This window comes from the organism of the source record quoted next, unplaced genomic scaffold (genome assembly GCF_019419815.1).
Source record: "Pyrus x bretschneideri cultivar Hongxiangsu unplaced genomic scaffold, Pyrus_bretschneideri_v1 Contig25, whole genome shotgun sequence".
Lineage (NCBI taxonomy): Eukaryota > Viridiplantae > Streptophyta > Magnoliopsida > Rosales > Rosaceae > Pyrus > Pyrus x bretschneideri.
Window position 1 is genome coordinate 2,774,361 of NW_025999557.1, and position 17,512 is coordinate 2,791,872.

At 35.7% G+C, this 17,512-nt stretch overlaps 1 protein-coding gene across 3 annotated transcripts in view; it reads left to right on the forward strand.

The window, feature by feature from the left end:
- LOC103949966 (probable leucine-rich repeat receptor-like serine/threonine-protein kinase At3g14840) overlaps positions 1–11,037 on the forward strand; it is a 28,957-nt gene extending 17,920 nt beyond the window's left edge. The window contains exons 3-25 of one of the 3 annotated variants that reach the window (XM_048586903.1): positions 3,809–3,880; positions 4,035–4,103; positions 4,389–4,460; positions 4,563–4,634; positions 4,782–4,853; positions 4,966–5,037; positions 5,126–5,197; positions 5,283–5,354; positions 5,437–5,508; positions 5,726–5,797; positions 6,010–6,015; positions 6,132–6,191; positions 6,761–6,820; positions 6,907–6,942; positions 7,089–7,129; positions 7,233–7,621; positions 7,790–7,985; positions 8,529–8,678; positions 9,034–9,152; positions 9,279–9,489; positions 9,606–9,843; positions 10,129–10,279; positions 10,418–11,037. In XM_048586903.1, coding sequence (XP_048442860.1) covers positions 3,809–3,880; positions 4,035–4,103; positions 4,389–4,460; positions 4,563–4,634; positions 4,782–4,853; positions 4,966–5,037; positions 5,126–5,197; positions 5,283–5,354; positions 5,437–5,508; positions 5,726–5,797; positions 6,010–6,015; positions 6,132–6,191; positions 6,761–6,820; positions 6,907–6,942; positions 7,089–7,129; positions 7,233–7,621; positions 7,790–7,985; positions 8,529–8,678; positions 9,034–9,152; positions 9,279–9,489; positions 9,606–9,843; positions 10,129–10,279; positions 10,418–10,774 — 2,731 coding nt within the window. In that variant the 3' untranslated portion in view covers positions 10,775–11,037. The remainder of the gene's footprint in view (positions 1–3,808; positions 3,881–4,034; positions 4,104–4,388; positions 4,461–4,562; positions 4,635–4,781; positions 4,854–4,965; positions 5,038–5,125; positions 5,198–5,282; positions 5,355–5,436; positions 5,509–5,725; positions 5,798–6,009; positions 6,016–6,131; positions 6,192–6,760; positions 6,821–6,906; positions 6,943–7,088; positions 7,130–7,232; positions 7,622–7,789; positions 7,986–8,528; positions 8,679–9,033; positions 9,153–9,278; positions 9,490–9,605; positions 9,844–10,128; positions 10,280–10,417) is intronic. The other 2 variants (XM_048586904.1, XM_048586905.1) reach the window with 2 other exon arrangements.
- Positions 11,038–17,512: the final 6,475 nt, after the last annotated feature.

Sequence of the window (17,512 nt, forward strand, 5' to 3'; positions counted from 1 at the left end):
TAAATTCTGATCACTAAATTTGCAAACTAAATGATGTATCACAAATAGAAATAAACACGTTTATTGACGTTTAAGTAATAATTCAATCATCAACTTTCATGTCCTTTAGTTTTCAAAATTATGTCTCCAAATTTAAACTCCCTAGCATTACCCCATACCAAATAATCTTATTGGGTTTTTGTGATTTAAATTGATGTGCATTTATTGGTGCCGCCCCCAGCAAAAGTTTTACCGGAATATTTTTAGATCGCTGGGGATATTTTCTTCGATTAGAATTACGTAATTAAAATGCTACTTGTTTTTCAATTGACGGGGAGGCAGATTCGGATTTGGTACATCCTTTAAATTTAATAAGAGAAGTACCATTAGACTATCAACTAGTTAGTAGAATGGTAATGGTGCTAACTTTTTTTGTTGACACCTCATTTTTCAATTTCTTTGATTAAACTTTTGTTCTTTTTTTTAAGAATTTGATTTAACATTTTTTATACAATTTTATTAGAAGCATGTTTGATTTTATTGGTTCAGTTAATTATATAGTACATTTTGTTTCCTGGTACATTTAAAATCGAAAAGTACCAAAAGTTGGTATGTTTGTTTTTAAATGTACCATAACTTTTAAAAAGATTTTTCATATAACAATACGTAAATTTTTAATAAAAATAATGAAGTTTTGTATGAAAGTATTAATTATTTATTTTTTAATGAAAGAAGAGACTAATTAAATATAATAACAGAAATACAAAGTTAATTTTTTAGTGATAATGATGAATTACTTAAACTAATACTTTTAACAAAGTCGTCACTCAGTACTACGGTCTGGTGGTATTTCTCTTCACTTGGAAGTGAGAGGTCTTAGGTTTGAATTTCGTGGATGGCGAATTCGATACCAAATTTAAAATAAAAAAAAATTAATAAAGCCATGAATTTAAAATTCCTAGATAAAAAATGGAGGAAATTCTAAATTCTTGGTTTTCAATTTATTTGACTCGTAACATGCACATGAGATTATTGCGTTAATAAACACTAATTTAAGTACTTAATGTGATAAAGAGACATAAGTTGGAAAATAAACGTTGGGTTATATAGAATTGTCATTGATTAACTTATTTCTTAAGGCATTAAAAATTGCTCATTATATTTTTCTTTTCTGGATAAACAGTTTGGTCGTTGTGTTTTGAACGAGTTCCATCTCATGCAATATTTAGAAATATTAAGAGAAAAATAAAGAAAAAGTTGAGAAAATAACTTGACTAAGCAAAAGCAACGTACAGATTAGGCGCCTTTTGTTGTGAAAGGTTGAAAAGGACAGGATTAAAGTTTTTCGGTCTTTGTTATACGAATCACATTAAAGAAAGAAAGAAAAAAAAACAAGAAAGGTGTCTACATGAAGACTTTTTTAGGCCAATGAATCTGAATGAGCAGAAATTTTTTTTAGGTACTCGGTATTCAAGTAAGTAATTTAAGTGTTATAAATGAGTGAAGACATAAAAAAAATATCATTTTTCTCACTTATATTATGATATGTGATGTACTGCTTGAAAAAAATCTCTTCTTAATGAGCATTTTCTCCTACAAAGAATTTTTTTTTTTTTTGTCAAGTGATAGATTTTGTTAGGTTAGATGTTAAATTAGTCATCGATAGGATTTGAACATACGTTGTCATGCAAAGGCTTAACACTTTTACACCACTGTAGTAAAGGACCACTTGCCTCCTACATAGAAAATTAACTATGCATGTAGACTAAGTGAGACAAATAACTTGCATTGAACGAGTTAAATATCATAAAATTTTACATTTAATCATATATAAATACGTGTAAATTTTTGTTATTGTGGTATATAATATTATATCAAAAATATTAAAAATAATAGATTTGTTTGATATAAACTGATCACAAGTGTGCGAGGAGAGATTTTTTTTTTTTTAAAAAAAAAAAAAGAGGATTAGTTGGTCATTTTGTCACGACAGTTTACTTTTTCGAGAGTCGAAAAAACTCATAAAGATAGCACGGAGAGATGTTGATTAGATGGTTGGAATTCGGTTTTGTGGACCCCATGTCTATTTGATATATGTATCAATCAATTTTTCTTTTCTTGTTTCCGTTGAAAAGTACCAATCAATTTTTCATTACACGTCCCCCAACTTGGGCCTGTTATTTGAGCCCGCCCTCTCACTCGGGCCCCTCAGCCTAATCGCTTGCATGAGCTGAAACAAGAAGAGGGAGGCAATTTGATGAAATGGTTGCCGGTCCACTACCCACGGTAGAGTTGCTCTAATCTAACCCCGTGCCCATGAAACCTCCAAAATAAAGTAGGAATTATAAGGCTTAGTGTGGGCCTCATCGAGTTGCCTATTGGCAAGTTGGCACGTCATATTCAATCATTCAACCTTATGTTGGGCAAGGTAGCTAGCTAGGCCTATTGATTTCAATTCGATTTGAGGGATGTTAGTTTAATAGCAAAGTCGAGCTCGTTTGTTTCTTTTGATTTTCTCACGCCCCGACCTTAGCTTTGAAGAGATTTTTTAGTGTGCTAAGAATACGAGTCCGCACACCAAGTATCATAATAAGTGGTTAAGTACTTGAAAATAAATTTACAACCACTTGTATTATGACACTTAGTGAACCAGTTTTGTTCTCTACACACAAAATTTCTTCTAGGTTTGGGGTGTAAAAATTTTAAAGCTTTTATTATGTATGTAAAACGCTACCATTTAGAGCTATGAAAAGTGATTATCACTCATCTTTTTCTCTTCATGCACCCTATTGATTTTTAGCCTTTGACGAATCAAGGGACATGAATAAAACCAAATTATGCAATAATCATTTTCATAAAGCTATAAGTTATTCTTGACATGCAAGTTGGATTGAAAATTTCGATTTCGACCAATTCTGTTTTTGTCGGGTTACAAACAAAAATATGAAGAAAAATGGAACGCATCTTAAAATTAAGCCGCCTTTGCCATCGTTACATAGTTACTAATTTGTGATCCATCATTGGGTATAAAGCCAACATAATTCTGATATCTCTAGACCCTAGTGGGGTTTCCATTTTCCCAAATCCTTTACCCTTTAGATTTTTAATTTTTCTTCAACCGGCAACCAATTGGAAGTTTTTCTTGGTCTAATAAGACCTTTGTTGTGCCTTGAAATTTAAGAAATGCAGAAAGACTAATCCATTTCCTTTATTGAATGACCAATGAAACATCAATTACAACCTACCATGGATCGCAATTCAAGTTAAGCTTATCTGCAAAATCGAGTTCATGAGATGTGACCAGTTTGCTCAATTACGACAGCAATGTGTTTTTGAGCTGGTCATGAGCCAGCATAGACGTTCTGTGGCATGCTGCGTTGTTAGAACTTGGTATTACTGCTGTACTGTATTTAGGCTTGATTCTTGCATACTTGATCGACGTACAACATTTCGCAGCCACCATGATTCTTGCATACTTCTTGTACACGAACAACTTTGTATCGGCCTAGTTATTAGTTACAAAGTCGATGAAAGAATGATTCACAGTGTGCTTGTAACAAATACACATTTAATGTTTGTGTAATTCCTCAAGTTTTATTCTTTCTAAAGAACATTGGACATTTTCCTTCGGTTTTAAAGTAAAAAAACCAATTCCTTCTTCCTATTTAATTCCCTGACCAAAAGTAAGTATTTTCTGTGATAAATTAGTGTTTTAACTGTTTGGTCTCATTTTATGGCAGCTTTTTCTTTTAGTCACAGTATAGATGCGTAATGGATATCTGTTAATTTGCAACTGATCTTTGAAACCATGTTTTCCGATGAAACACAGAATTCTAAGATCCCAAGATTTGCAAGGAACACTCCCAGTAGAGCTGGTAAATCTCACCTATCTTCAAGAAATGTAAGCATATTTTTACCCCTCCAAGTTTACATTATTAAAAGTAAAAAGAAAATAAATATGTGTCGTGTAAATGGTTTATTCTAATTTCATACATAGCTTACCTTTATTTCTGTTGTCAATGAGACAATAACTGGTTTCTTTCTTTCTCCTTCAGCGACCTCAACCGCAACTACCTGAGCGGTACCATCCCTCCAGAATGGAGCTCTCTTCCACTTCTGAACATGTACTGTCTTCTCTCAAACTGCTTGCATTTTTGTGTTTGATGTTCATGTCATGTTCTTATTGCTTTATTTGGTCATTCCAATGTTCTTCAGCCATTTCTTTCTTAAACTATGAACCTACTACATTGAGTTTTTTTCATGATGGGCTTCCGTGGTCATGAGGCGCTTGAATCATAAATATTGAATCGAACACATGGGGTTCATTGCCTTCGTATTGACGAACATGTTAATGTTATTGAGCCTCTTGCTTGATAAAAGTGATCTTAAGACTACAGTTTTTGAAGCAGATCCCTTCTTGGAAATCGTTTGACGGGTTCTATCCCCAAAGAGCTTGGAGACATCACCACCCTGAAGAGTTTGTGAGTGTTAATTGAGCATTTGTTTCTTGCTTACCCCATTTGATTCTGTGGAGATCCTTAATGATGTTTTTTTAATCAATGGAATTGAATTTATTTGTATAGTGACATCAGTTTCAATAATTTCTCTGGACCTCTCCCTCAGGAGCTTGGATCTTGGGCCAACATAGAAAGAATGTAAGAGTCCTATTCAAATTTTACCGTGTTAAAAAGTATTTGGTTTATTTGGAATTTTCTTTCTTGTAGACAAATTCTGGATGTTTTCACCAGTAAATCATCTACTTCTTTATCATTGATATATTGTTATGTCTATTTTATACTTAGGCTGCTTTCCTCAAACAACTTTACTGGGGAGTTGCCAGAAACATTTGCAATGCTTACCAAAATAAAGGACTTGTAAGCTTCTGTGGTTTTTCCTTCTTAAAGGTTTCCTGAGCACTTATACATTTTTTTCACTGCTTTCTGTTACTAATTCGAAGTATTTTTCCCTTTTCCAATCATTATGCAGTCGGGTTTGTGACAGTCACTTTTCCGGACAGATACCTGATTTTATTGAGAACTGGACAAATCTTGAAAAACTGTTGAGTATTTTTCTTTTTTGTGTCATCTTTCTGCTATTTGATTCTGAATTTTATCTCTAATTCATATGTTATGACTCGTTGAAACAGAGTGATTCAGGCTAGCGGTTTGACAGGGCCAATTCCTTCTGGCATTTCTCTTTTGACAAACTTAACTGACTTGTTAGTATATCCTGTCTCTATTTTTAAATACAAAACGATTAGCGAAATGCGTAGTTTATGTTCATGGCTCAATTTTAACTTGCAGGAGAATCACTGACTTGAGTGGACCTGAATCACCCATTCCTTCGCTGAATAAGATGAAAAATATGAGGACACTGTGAGTTAATGGTTCCATGACACACAATTTTTGTCTGTACCAGAAGTCTTCTGTAAACTCCAAGCTTTTGTGTCTGTTGCAGGATGTTGAGGAGTTGCAACCTGATTGGAAAGATACCTCCATATCTTGAGCAAATGAACAAATTGGTAACTTTGTAAGTACTAATGTCTTAGTCCCTATTTTTTCCGTCTTCAAATAAAAAATTTCTTCTAGATGTGATTCTACTAATTCAATGATTATTGAAGTGACTTATTAGACAATGTTGGGTGGACTTTATCTTTCTGTATTTATTAAGAGAACATCTCTTTCAGATATCATTTCCCTCTCTGCAGAGGGCACATCTAAACTGCATTTGCTATTTGTTTGTGCAGAGACCTCAGCTTTAACAAGCTGACCGGAGAAATTCCAAGCAGCTTCGGTAGTCTACCAGATGTGACTTATATGTAAGCAAATGACCAATCTAATCTTTCTTACATGAAATTCAAGCAGATATTCTTCAATGGTTTTGTTACACCCCAGCCTGAGTATTTCCAATCACGATTACTATAATTAAGAGTCACGGGTTATACTGCAATAAAATTTAGTTTATTCATTATTGTCATTACTACTCATGCAATTAACTGACATAAGGTGATCCATTGGATGTGTCTTTCAGATGGAAGTACTGATCTAATGGACTCAGAGTTGGCAAACTCAAATTTTCAAACCTTCACAAAGAAATTCCTAAGAATAAACACTATATTCTTTACTGAGTTATTCTGTATTCATTATTTTTAGATTCTTAACTGGAAACTTGCTGACTGGACCTGTACCTGCTTGGCCGCCGAGTCTCAACGTGTAAGCTTCTCTTCCAAATGCTACTCTTTTGCTACCAAGGAAATTTATGCTTTTTTTACTGAGATAGATATAAGACTATTATATCAGAAACTTAATTTGAACCATGTGAATGCCTACCTCTTTCTCCTCACCCTTGTTTCCTTTTGTTAGCGCTTCTTTTATTCTGGTTTATGAAACCTCAACGAATATGAGGACTGGGGGGAAGATGATTAATAATGAAAATGAAAGGATGAAGAAAATCACACAGAGAATGTATGTCCTGGCTGCTCTGCAGAATGCAGCAGAGGAAAAGCCTTCTTCATTCAATATTCTCTCACTCTCTCTATCACACACAAGTCATGCAAAGAGAATATTACCTTAGACATCACAAAGTGATCTCAGCCACACATCTAGCTATTTTCCAGGATCATCACACATGGCATTATTTGCCTTGCATCTTTGAACCCACACTTGGCAATATTACAACTCAAGTGAATACACAATTAAGCTCATAACTTATTTTTCACTAATTCTAATCAGCTAGAGACTTACAATTCAACAGAATTTGCGTCATAGCTCTTTTTGTGCAGTGATCTTTCATATAACAACCTCGCCTTAGAGGATGCAAGTTGTCAACCACAAGTCGGCCTGTAAGAATTTCTTCATTAGCTTGAAGTTAATCTGTATGTGTTATGTGGAGAAAAGCTTAACTTTTCATTTTTGTTAATTTCTGCAGTGATTTGTTTGCAAGCTCGTCAAAAGGCAATAGTTCGTAAGTTCAAATTAATCGTCTTAAAGCATGCACCTATAAATTTACTTCGGCATCCAACGGTGTATTTTGTACTCTTTTTTTTTTTTTTCCAACTTCTTCTCATTTATGATTGCTGACATTTTCTGTACCCTGAATTACTCTATCAGGAGAACTGTTTCATGTTTAAAAATTTCAGAGTGTCCAAAATGTAAGCCGAGTTTCTACACAAATAATTACCTTTATTTTTTCGGTTCATTCTTTTTTAGTTTTCCTCCTCAGTGCCAACTAATTTCCATTTTCTTTTTTCATAGATTTGTACTACTCTCTCCATATAAATTGTGGTGGGAAACAATTTAATGTCCCTGGAGAGAAAGATACAGTATATGATGACGACACATTTCAAGCTGGACCTTCATCATTTTACCAGAGCAGCACAAATTGGGTATTAAGCAGCACCGGTTGGTTCATTGATGTTGAACGCCCTTATGACACCTTTATAGGGATTAATGGAACTAGACTCTCTATGGCCAATCCTCAACTGTACATGAACGCACGCCTTTCTCCCATCTCTCTAACTTATTTTGGGTTTTGTCTGGGAAATGGAAACTACACTGTAAACCTCCATTTTGCAGAGATAATGTTTAGAAATGGCAAAACATATAAAAGCTTGGGAAGGCGCATATTCGACATTTACATTCAGGTAAGTATCGCATCCACTTCCATGTATACCAGTGAATTATTCTAATTTTCAACAAGCATTGTTTATATTTTGGACGATTTGATGTTAACTTTCACATTTATGATCATGAAATGTTAAGCAACTAAATTAGTATATATACGTACATATATATATATATATATATTGCAGGGAAAACTAGTGAAGAAGGACTTCAATATCATGGATGAAGCTGGTGTGTTTGGTGATGTAGTCATAAAGAACTTTACTGCTCCTGTGACTAATAATACATTGGAGATTCGTTTCTATTGGGCTGGGAAAGGGACGACGGCCATCCCTGTTAAAGGAGTCTATGGTCCACTTATTTCAGCTATTTCAGTAGACCCAAGTAAGTTTCCACTGATCTTAGCTTCGTCTAATTACTATGCGTCGACCATATGCATTGATATATCTACTAAATTAAGAGACCCGACTTCAGTTCTGCAAGGTTCTTCTTCTTCAATATTTCCTTTCCCTTGTAATTTCACAAAAATGCTTCTGCTTGTTTCTCCTGTTTTACATAGTTTGAGCCAAGACTTGAAGAAATACTCTCTTAAATTTTCTTATTACATAATATGCTGTTTTTTTTTTTTTTTCAAGGTGACGGGTATGGACTTTTAAATACAATAAAATTCAACTTCGAGCATTTTTAACTATTCACATGGAAACTATCCAGTTCACTTAAGGAAACATATAATATTTAATTACAACCATCCAACGAAAGTTTGTTCAAGGGATTACTTCATATACTATCTACTTATTTAAGGATGACCTAAAGACGGGATTCAATCTTCTGTTTCGTTTTGCATTAGATAGCTGGTTGACCAATCCAACCTCATATTAATTACATTTACATTTACACTAATTTAAGCTATATTCTTACTTTCGACAGACTTTGATCCACCGCCAAAACCTGGTGGAAGTGGCGTGCCTGTAGGTGCTGTGGTTGGAATTGTGGTTGGAGCAGTCTTCATGATACTACTGATATTTGGTATTCTTTGGAAGAGAGGCCTCCTAGGACAACAAAAGACATTGGAGGATGGTATTAAGTTGCAGTTTATTCTGTTATACTTGTTTTTCCTTTTTGTTTCTCCATTACTTTTTCTCATCGAGTTTTTTCGTAACTAAGTACAATATTTATGCTATTTTGCATGGTTTTCAAGCATATTGACGTGCACCACAAAGACAGTAATTATTTAGATATTGAGCTTTCCGGCACTTTGATGTTGCTGTAATATATGTATATATCGTCCAAACTCATGATGCAAAGTGTCTGCCTACAGATCCAGTTACTAGTTAAATTCTAGAATCAGGCACAAAGTATTAATAACTAAGAATGCTATCGTTCTAAACGTTTTCTTAGACACAATTTCTTATGAGTTTTACTTGTTATACAGATTTGAAGGGTGTGGACCTGCAAACTGGTAAATTTACCTTCAAGCAGCTCAAAGGTGCCACGAGCAACTTTAACAAAGCCAATAAGATTGGTGAGGGTGGTTTTGGTTCTGTTTATAAGGTATTCTTCAGAGCAAAGAATTTAGTTATTGATTACATTTTTTTTTTCTAATTTGATAATGTCCATTCTAATGAAAGTTAATTTTCTCTGTAGTGATGCTAATTTGATTATCTTTCTCAAATGTAGGGCGTTCTAGCAGATGGCACCGTAATAGCTGTTAAGCAGCTTTCTTCCAAATCAAAGCAAGGGAATCGTGAATTTGTTAATGAGATTGGCATGATTTCTGCTCTGCAACACCCTCATCTTGTCAAGCTCCACGGATGTTGTATTGAAGGAAATCAACTATTGCTTGTTTATGAGTACCTGGAAAATAATAGTGTCGCTTGTGCTTTATTTGGTAAATACTAGTCTTGTTTGCCAAAAGTTCATTTCATCATACAGTGGGCATAAAAGATCTTATGCACCAAAAATATGTCCTTTACAACTAACTTTGTTTAATTTGGCAAATTGAAGGGGTAGAAGAAAGTCAATTGAAGTTGGATTGGCCAACAAGGCACAAGATTTGTATTGGTACAGCAAGAGGTTTGGCTTATCTTCATGAGGAATCAAGATTGAAGGTCGTTCATAGAGACATCAAGGCTTCTAATGTTCTGCTTGATAAAAACCTTAACCCGAAAATATCTGACTTTGGATTGGCCAAGCTTGATGAAGAAGATAATACACACATTAGCACCCGTATTGCTGGAACGTAGTGAGTCCCTAAACTTTTATTTATCTTCTTATTGTCTTGTTTTGATCTTCTTCCACCCTTAAAAAAGAAGATAGAGCAACGGAAAATCTCTAACTTACATAATTTTCAACCTCATCAAATCTTTGTTGTTCAAGAAATTTCAAGGGCAGATTTGTTCTTTGAATATAGTTGTATTACTGTGTATCTCTCTAACTATTGGATTAATCTTAAGTATTCAATTAGCAATATTTTTACTAGTTATTTTAGCTAAATTTGGGTTAATGATATGATTTCATGATATTGCAGTGGATATATGGCGCCTGAATATGCAATGCGGGGTTATTTGACTGATAAAGCAGATGTCTATAGTTTTGGTATTCTCGTATTGGAAATTGTTAGCGGGAGAAACAACACAACTTACCGGAAAAAGGAAGAAAGATTTTATCTTCTTGATTGGGTAACATGAATTTACTACTTCCTAATTTAACTTCAAATTTTCTCAATATACCTTACATGTGTGAAAGTACGTTTGAATCGGCGAAGTTAAATCCAAAGACACAGTTTATATTGCTTTAGTTACTTCCATTTTTTGTAGGCACGACTTCTAAAACAGCAAGGGAATTTGATGGACCTAGTTGATCCAAGGTTGGGATCCGACTTTAACAAAGAGGAGATGATTGTTGCAATTAATGTGGCTCTTCTTTGTTGCAACATTACTTCGACAGCTAGGCCTACCATGTCTTCTGTTGTGAGCATGCTCGAAGGAAAGGCTGTTGTTCAGGAGTTGGTCTCGGATTCAAAAGCCGAGAGTATTGAGATCGATGCAATGAGAAAACATTTTCAATCTAGTTTCGGAAGGGGCACAAGCGAGAAACGGATAGAAATGGATCAGTCAACTGAAGGGCCATGGACTGCTTCGTCTGCGTCTGCGTCTGCTCGGTTATCTGTTTGAGTCAACCTGAAATAGAAGCGAGAGAACTTGAGCTGCACGGTTATCTGTTTGACTCAACCTTAGCACACTAAACATATCAGCTAATAAATAATTTGCATTTCCTCTATAGCTATTTTCTTGTTTCTGTTTGATAATATAGTAGACAGCAGAACTGAAGAAGTTTCTACAGCATGGTGATTATAAATTGTGAAATCAGCTCTTTTCAGTATTTTGTAGTATGACAAAATGATTTTCTTTTCGAATAATAAATTTATACTTCAATACCTAGATTGGATCAATTGTTTCGATCAACTTCCTTCAAAATAAAAACTGATCATAATCTTGGCTGCTAAGTTTGCAACACAGGGCAGCGTTTTAGTCGGAGGAAAATGGAACACGTTACTTGGCAGCTAAATTTTGGTATTTGAATGTTTTCGAGCTTATACTGCTAAGTATAAAATAATGGCTCATGCTGTTCCTAAAATTAAAGTAACGCACTTAGTACTAGTTTGTTACTACTTAAATTATAAAATAAAATAAAATAAAAAGCGGATATCATAAAAAGCTTCCAGCTTCAGAACTTTATTATCACAAATCGTCACTGACGGTTTAAAAAGTCAGCTAAGTTCAGGCAAGTTTCATCGTATTACAGATACAAAAGTTGTAAAGGAAGGGAATAGAGTAAGTTGGTTGAACACTATACTATTTTGGCTATGTGGTTGTTTGTGAAGAGAGTAGGCAAAGTACACCAAAATTGAAAAGGAGGGGAATACAGCAAGTTGGTTGAGAGAAGGAACTTAATTTAGTAAAATCGGAAATCATTTACGGAGGATTTTCTACAAAAAAATATATAGCTAATATATAAGGTAAGCAAGATTCAAAGAATGTGCATGAAAAGAAAAATGATACATGACGTAAATCATTCCTAAAAGATAAACAAATAGCCAAGTTTTCTTAAATTTAGTTTTGGAAGTTCTGGAATTTACTTCAATTGGATTGATTTTGATAGTTGTAGAATATAGGTATATACAATTACAAGAATCCCTACTACATAGCTAATTGGTATAAAGTAATTAAGTAATCAGCCCGTGATGCTCTCCCTTATTAAAAACGCCCAACTTGCCTAATAGCAATTTAAAACGTTCCTTTACCCAAGTTTTAGTGAAAATTAGAAATATGGCCCGCACGTTGCTATAGAAGTTAATGTTATTTACATTGAAAGATGTTTGAGCTTTTTGGAAGAATTTTTACATGAAAAACATAAATTGGGTGAATAAAGCTCTTGGAATTCTTTAAACCACTCTACGAATAACAAAAATTAGTAAAAGAAAAACTCTAGTTGATTTAGGCAGGACTGGAGATAAAAATGAGTATTTTCTTCCTTGACCAACCAAATAATGGAAGAGAAGGAATTTCAAAACTAATAAATAAATGGAGGAGCTGTGAGAGAGAGTTGGACCAAATGTTGAGAAATATCTGAAGAAACGAGAGATCGAGCTCTAATAGCAACGGATTTATCAAAAATCCGTTCAACTTAGTTAATTAAAATTGTTTAACGCTCCGTTTGGTTGCCGAGAAACCGCGGAGGATTAGACAACAAAAATTTCAGGAGATGTGAAATTTTAGTTCCTATTATTCCTTGTGTAATTATATTTCTAGTATTGGAAATGGAAAACTGAATTAAAAATTAAATTAAATTAAGAAGCCGGCGGGTATTACCTTGAAAGCGTGGATTTAAACGTTTGGGGATGAACAGAAGGTAGGGATTTTCCCACCAACCAAACAGAAAACTGGAAAAGAAAGTTGAACTGAACACGAAAGCCAACTCGATCGATCTCGTCCGCTTCAGCTAGGTTGTCCTCAAGCTCGTGAACGATAGCAGCCCGATCAACTTCCTGAGGGTTTTTTTCTCAGAGCTTCATACGCCACAAAAAGAATATAAATCAACACTATATACATAAAATCTCCAAGTCTTGAGACCGTACAAAGGATCAGGGTTTGTGATCGCAGAGTCGTGCCCTGAAAGGTTTGGGATTCCCAGAGGAAAGAGATGGATTTTAGAGAGAAAGTTGTAGAGAGAGAAATCTGAGAAGGAACTGAAGAAGGGTTGAGGAGTTTTACTCCTTAATCTTTTCTTGCTGATGATGACGACTCTCCGTCTTTCTCTGTCCTTCCCTCAGTGCAAGGTCATACCTCCCTTACCCGTTCCCTTCAACCCTTGCAGAAAATCCTCCCATCTCTCTGCGAATCCCTGAAATCCCTCGTAGCCATCGAAATCCTCTCATCTCTCTGCAACGGCTGTCCCGCAATGCCTGCGCCCATTCGGTCCCGAACCGTAGTGCCCTCAGAAATGTAAGTAACGGCAGAAGCACAGCCATACACTGGCAGAAATGTAAATAACGTAAAACAGAGGGCCCATTTTAGAATAGACTGGCAAAACCGTAAATATCTCAAAATCTGTTCAGAAACACAATTACCCTCCTAACTTTTAATAACTACCGTCCAACCCATCCCCAAATCCCATGGATTTGTTGTAAATAAAGTGAAATCAAGGGGAAAATTTTTGACTTGACAGTAGCAGCTACAGTCAAATTACTCCTCAACTTCAGAATAGATAATGTCAGTAAGTTGTGACATGGATGGAACATGTGACAACTTTTCCTTTCATGATTTTATTTCGGACATGGCGACAATCAATCTTAATGTGTTGTGTACATTCATGGAATGCTGAATTTACGATAATGTGAATAGCAACTTGATCATCACAAAACAAAGTTGCAGCCCCCTTGTTGCAAAGTTGTAGATCATGAAATAGATTTTGTAGCCAAGCCAACTCGCTGCCATGGATTCATACTCTACTTCGACAGAGGACAAAGAGACTGTCCTTTGACGTTTGCTTGTCCATGAAATAAGAGAGTCTCCCAAAAAAATATAATAATCAGTGGTGGACCGCTGAGTGGTTGGGCACCCCGCGCTATCCAAGTTAAGTACGCTTTCAACTTCAAATCATTTTCTGAAGAAACATGATACCTTGTTCGGGAGCCCATTTTAAGTACCTCAAAATGTGCAATGTAGCCTTATAGTGTGACTTCTGAGGTGCTTGCATGAATCTACTCAACAAGTGGAACAAGTACATGATATCTGGCAAGATAATAGTGGGATAAATTAGATGACCAATCAATCTCCTATATTTAACATGATCATTGAGCATTTCACCCTCATCAAAAAGCAATTTGAGATTTTTCTCAATAAGGAGTGCAGTAAATGACTTACCTTCACGTTTAGTAAAAAGTGAATAATTTGCTTTTGATTAAACATAACCAGCGGTCTTAATGGCTTGCGAAGACTTGAAAAACATTGTTGAGGGACTTGCTTTAAACCATAAAGCGATTTATTGAGGCGACGTACCAAATTCTCCTCCTGTCGGCTAAGATTAGAAGGCGGGGCCATGTATATTTCCTCCATGAGATCACCATAAAGGAAGGCATTATGAACATCCAGATAATGTAGGGACCAGGAAGAGGCAGTAGCAAGAGTAAGAAGGCAGCGGAATGTGACCAGTTTGGCAGTAGGGGAAAATGTATCATCATAATCAATACCCTATAACTAAGTGTACCTCTTAGCGACCAAACGAGCTTTGTAGCGCTCAATACTGCCATCAAATATGTACTTGACTTTGTAGACCCATTTGCAACCAATACATGCCTTACCATGGGGCAAATGAGTAATACTCCAAGTGTTGCTAGCCTCTAAAGCTTGGATTTTGTCATCCATGGCTTGACGTGATTTAGGATCTTTACACGCCTCTGCATAAGTCGTTGAGTCCACAATGGTAGAAAAACTAGAAATGAAGGCAGACTATAGCGGCGACAATTATTGGTAGGATAAAAAATTTGAAAGTGGATGTCTAGTACTAGAACTGGGCAGACGAGGGCATGTGTAGGGGAAGGAGCAACGTAAGAGAAGGACAAACATAGTCGTTGAGTTTCATAGTTGTAAGGTGACAAGATCCCCAGAGAGGGATAGAAGCGGGAGCAAAGGCAAGTTGAGTGGCAAGTTGCATGTCAGAGAGCTAATCATCAGGCTGCGTGTCACAGAGATGATCATCAGGCTACGTGATAGCAACAAGGTACTCATCGGGTGACTGCGTGTTAGATAGCTAATCATCAGGCTGCGTGCATAGAGCTGATCATCAGGCTGCATGATAGCAGCATGGTGCTCATCAAGTGACTGCATGTTAAAGAGCTGATAATCAGGAGCAATATTAAGATGTGTCTCGGCATTTTGTGAGGCACTGGTGCGGTCATGCAGTTTATGGCATGGTGAGGAAGGCTCAATGCAAAAACTGAACATGGGTATATGATGGTTGTTTGTATGGGGATTCAATTCCTTTTAGCCATGATAGGGAAACACATCCTTGTGGAAAACAACGTCTCAACTCGTAAAACTATGTTTGGAGTGAAGATCATATAATTTGTATTATTTTTGTCCAAAAGGGTGCCCAATGAAAATTCGGCAGCGTGCCATCAGGTAAAGCCACGACAGGCAATGATGTTTTAAATGTTGCTTGGGCCAATGGAAAATCTAACTCATGGTCTGTTGCACCACTGTCCAGTACCCATTCGTCAGAGTCCTACCTGCAGCAGTGATTGCATTGGCTTTGCTTTCCATGCTTAATTTCTGGCTCATCACCGATAAAATTTGCTGGACTGCTCTTGAATATGGTTGGGCGTCATTTCAGCACACCCTATGGATTGAATATTGTTGGCTAATGAAACCCATTCGCTGCTTGACCTACTACCTTTGGCTTTCTTTTTGCAATTGCCATCACTGGTTTCTTCGGATTTGCCATGAAAATGATGACCCAGGTGTCAAATGTGTGATGGTCGTGGTCACAGTACGAACAGATGAGAGGTTTGCGTTTCTGCTAATCGTCCCTGGCCATTATTGCGTGAGGACTGCACCGCCATGGCTGCGGGTTCAATCAAGGCTTGCACAGTGGCTATGCCTCATTGTTTCTCTTCTTGATACAAGAGGAAATAGATCTTATGGATGGATGGAAGGGTTACGTTAGAAGAATATGACCAATAATCGCTCCTTACGACTCATCAAGGCTTATAAGAATCTGCAACACCTTTGTAGTTTCGCTTGTTCACCGTGGGAATTGGCAGCACCACAAGAACATGCTTCCACCGTCTGACATACCTCTATCTCATCCTATAAACTCCTCAGTTTGGTGAAGTAAACATTGATTGGTTGTTGGTTTCAAGTGGTGCGTGAACTTTCATGTTGAATGAGATGTTTTGCTGCGAAAACCTCTCTTTTGAAATCTTCCCAAACATCTGCTGCAATCCTCAAATACACAACACTTGACGTTATGTTGGATGCGAGGACGTTGACAATCCACGTAAGTACCATGTCGTTACACCTTTGCCAAAGAGCAAGTTCAATGGTCTTCTTCGCATTTGGCTTTTCAATAGTACCATCTATGAGCACTAACTTGTTTTTCGAACTGAGCATAATCGTCATGGAGCAACACCAAATGCCATAGTTATCACCGGTAGAGGCTTAGAAGCAAGCATCGTTCAGGTATAATTGGAATGATGGCGAAAAATTGGCCAAAGGAATCCTTGGAATCACTCTTAGCATCTGAAACTGTCTCCCACGTTTGAAAAGGAATCATCCAACTTCTAGGAGGAAGAAGGAGTAGAAAAAAAAATGTAAAGAATCAAGAGCCCAGGTAGAGGTGGAAAATTTTACCATATTAATTACAGTACCATATCAATTTTATGCTAAAATTTTGTACCAATTGGTAATGGTATGGTAATTGTACCGTTTTGGGCTAAAAGCTTCATTGAGTGGGATTTATAAAATAAAATAAAAAAATAAAAAAAAATAAAAAGATTTGAGCTTGGACTAAGTTTATTTTAATGAAAAACCATGTTATAATTTTATTTAATGAAAAAGACTTAAATTTTAATGAAAAACTCTTAAATTTTAATAAAAAAAGACAAAAAAAAAACTTATATTTTAATGAAAAATATATAATTTTAATATTTAAAAAAAAAACTAACGCACGGACCTGCGCGTCCTCACACAAACTGTTTAAAAAACATACTACACTGTTTATGAACTCACTATACTGCTTATGAAACTTACTATACTGTTTATGAAACTTTTTACTCTGTTTATGAAACTTAACGGTACTGCACTGTTTATAAAACTTAACGGTACAACACTGTTTATGAAACTTAACAGTAGATGCTCGTCCCAGATTTTCAAATTCTTTCACTAGAATGCAATAAAAAGATATAAAAATAAAAAATAGAATAAAAATAAAAAAAAAACATGATTGATATCAACGTCCACGCCGTTAAAGTCATGCATGGCTAATAGCTCAATACCATTACTAGAAAATGGGTGATGAGTCCAACGATGTTGTCAATAATGTTGCCCCACCCTACCACCAACCATCCCAACCCACACCTGACTGACTCCTTCCTAACCATACTGCCCCATATGTGGTTCTGAATCAAAAGGAACCCACTTCAATTTGAAATTTTAATTTGAGAGGAATAAAATATAATTGGATTATGTCAAAGGGTTATGCAACTGAAGGATTGGTTGGTGTTCTTTGCACGCGCCTTTAGTTAGGTTGGTTTTGTTTTTTTTTTTTTTCTTAATTTCTCTTGTCATTATCATTAAATAAAGTTATATGATGATTTTTTATTAAAACTCAAAGTTTTGAAACGCTATTCA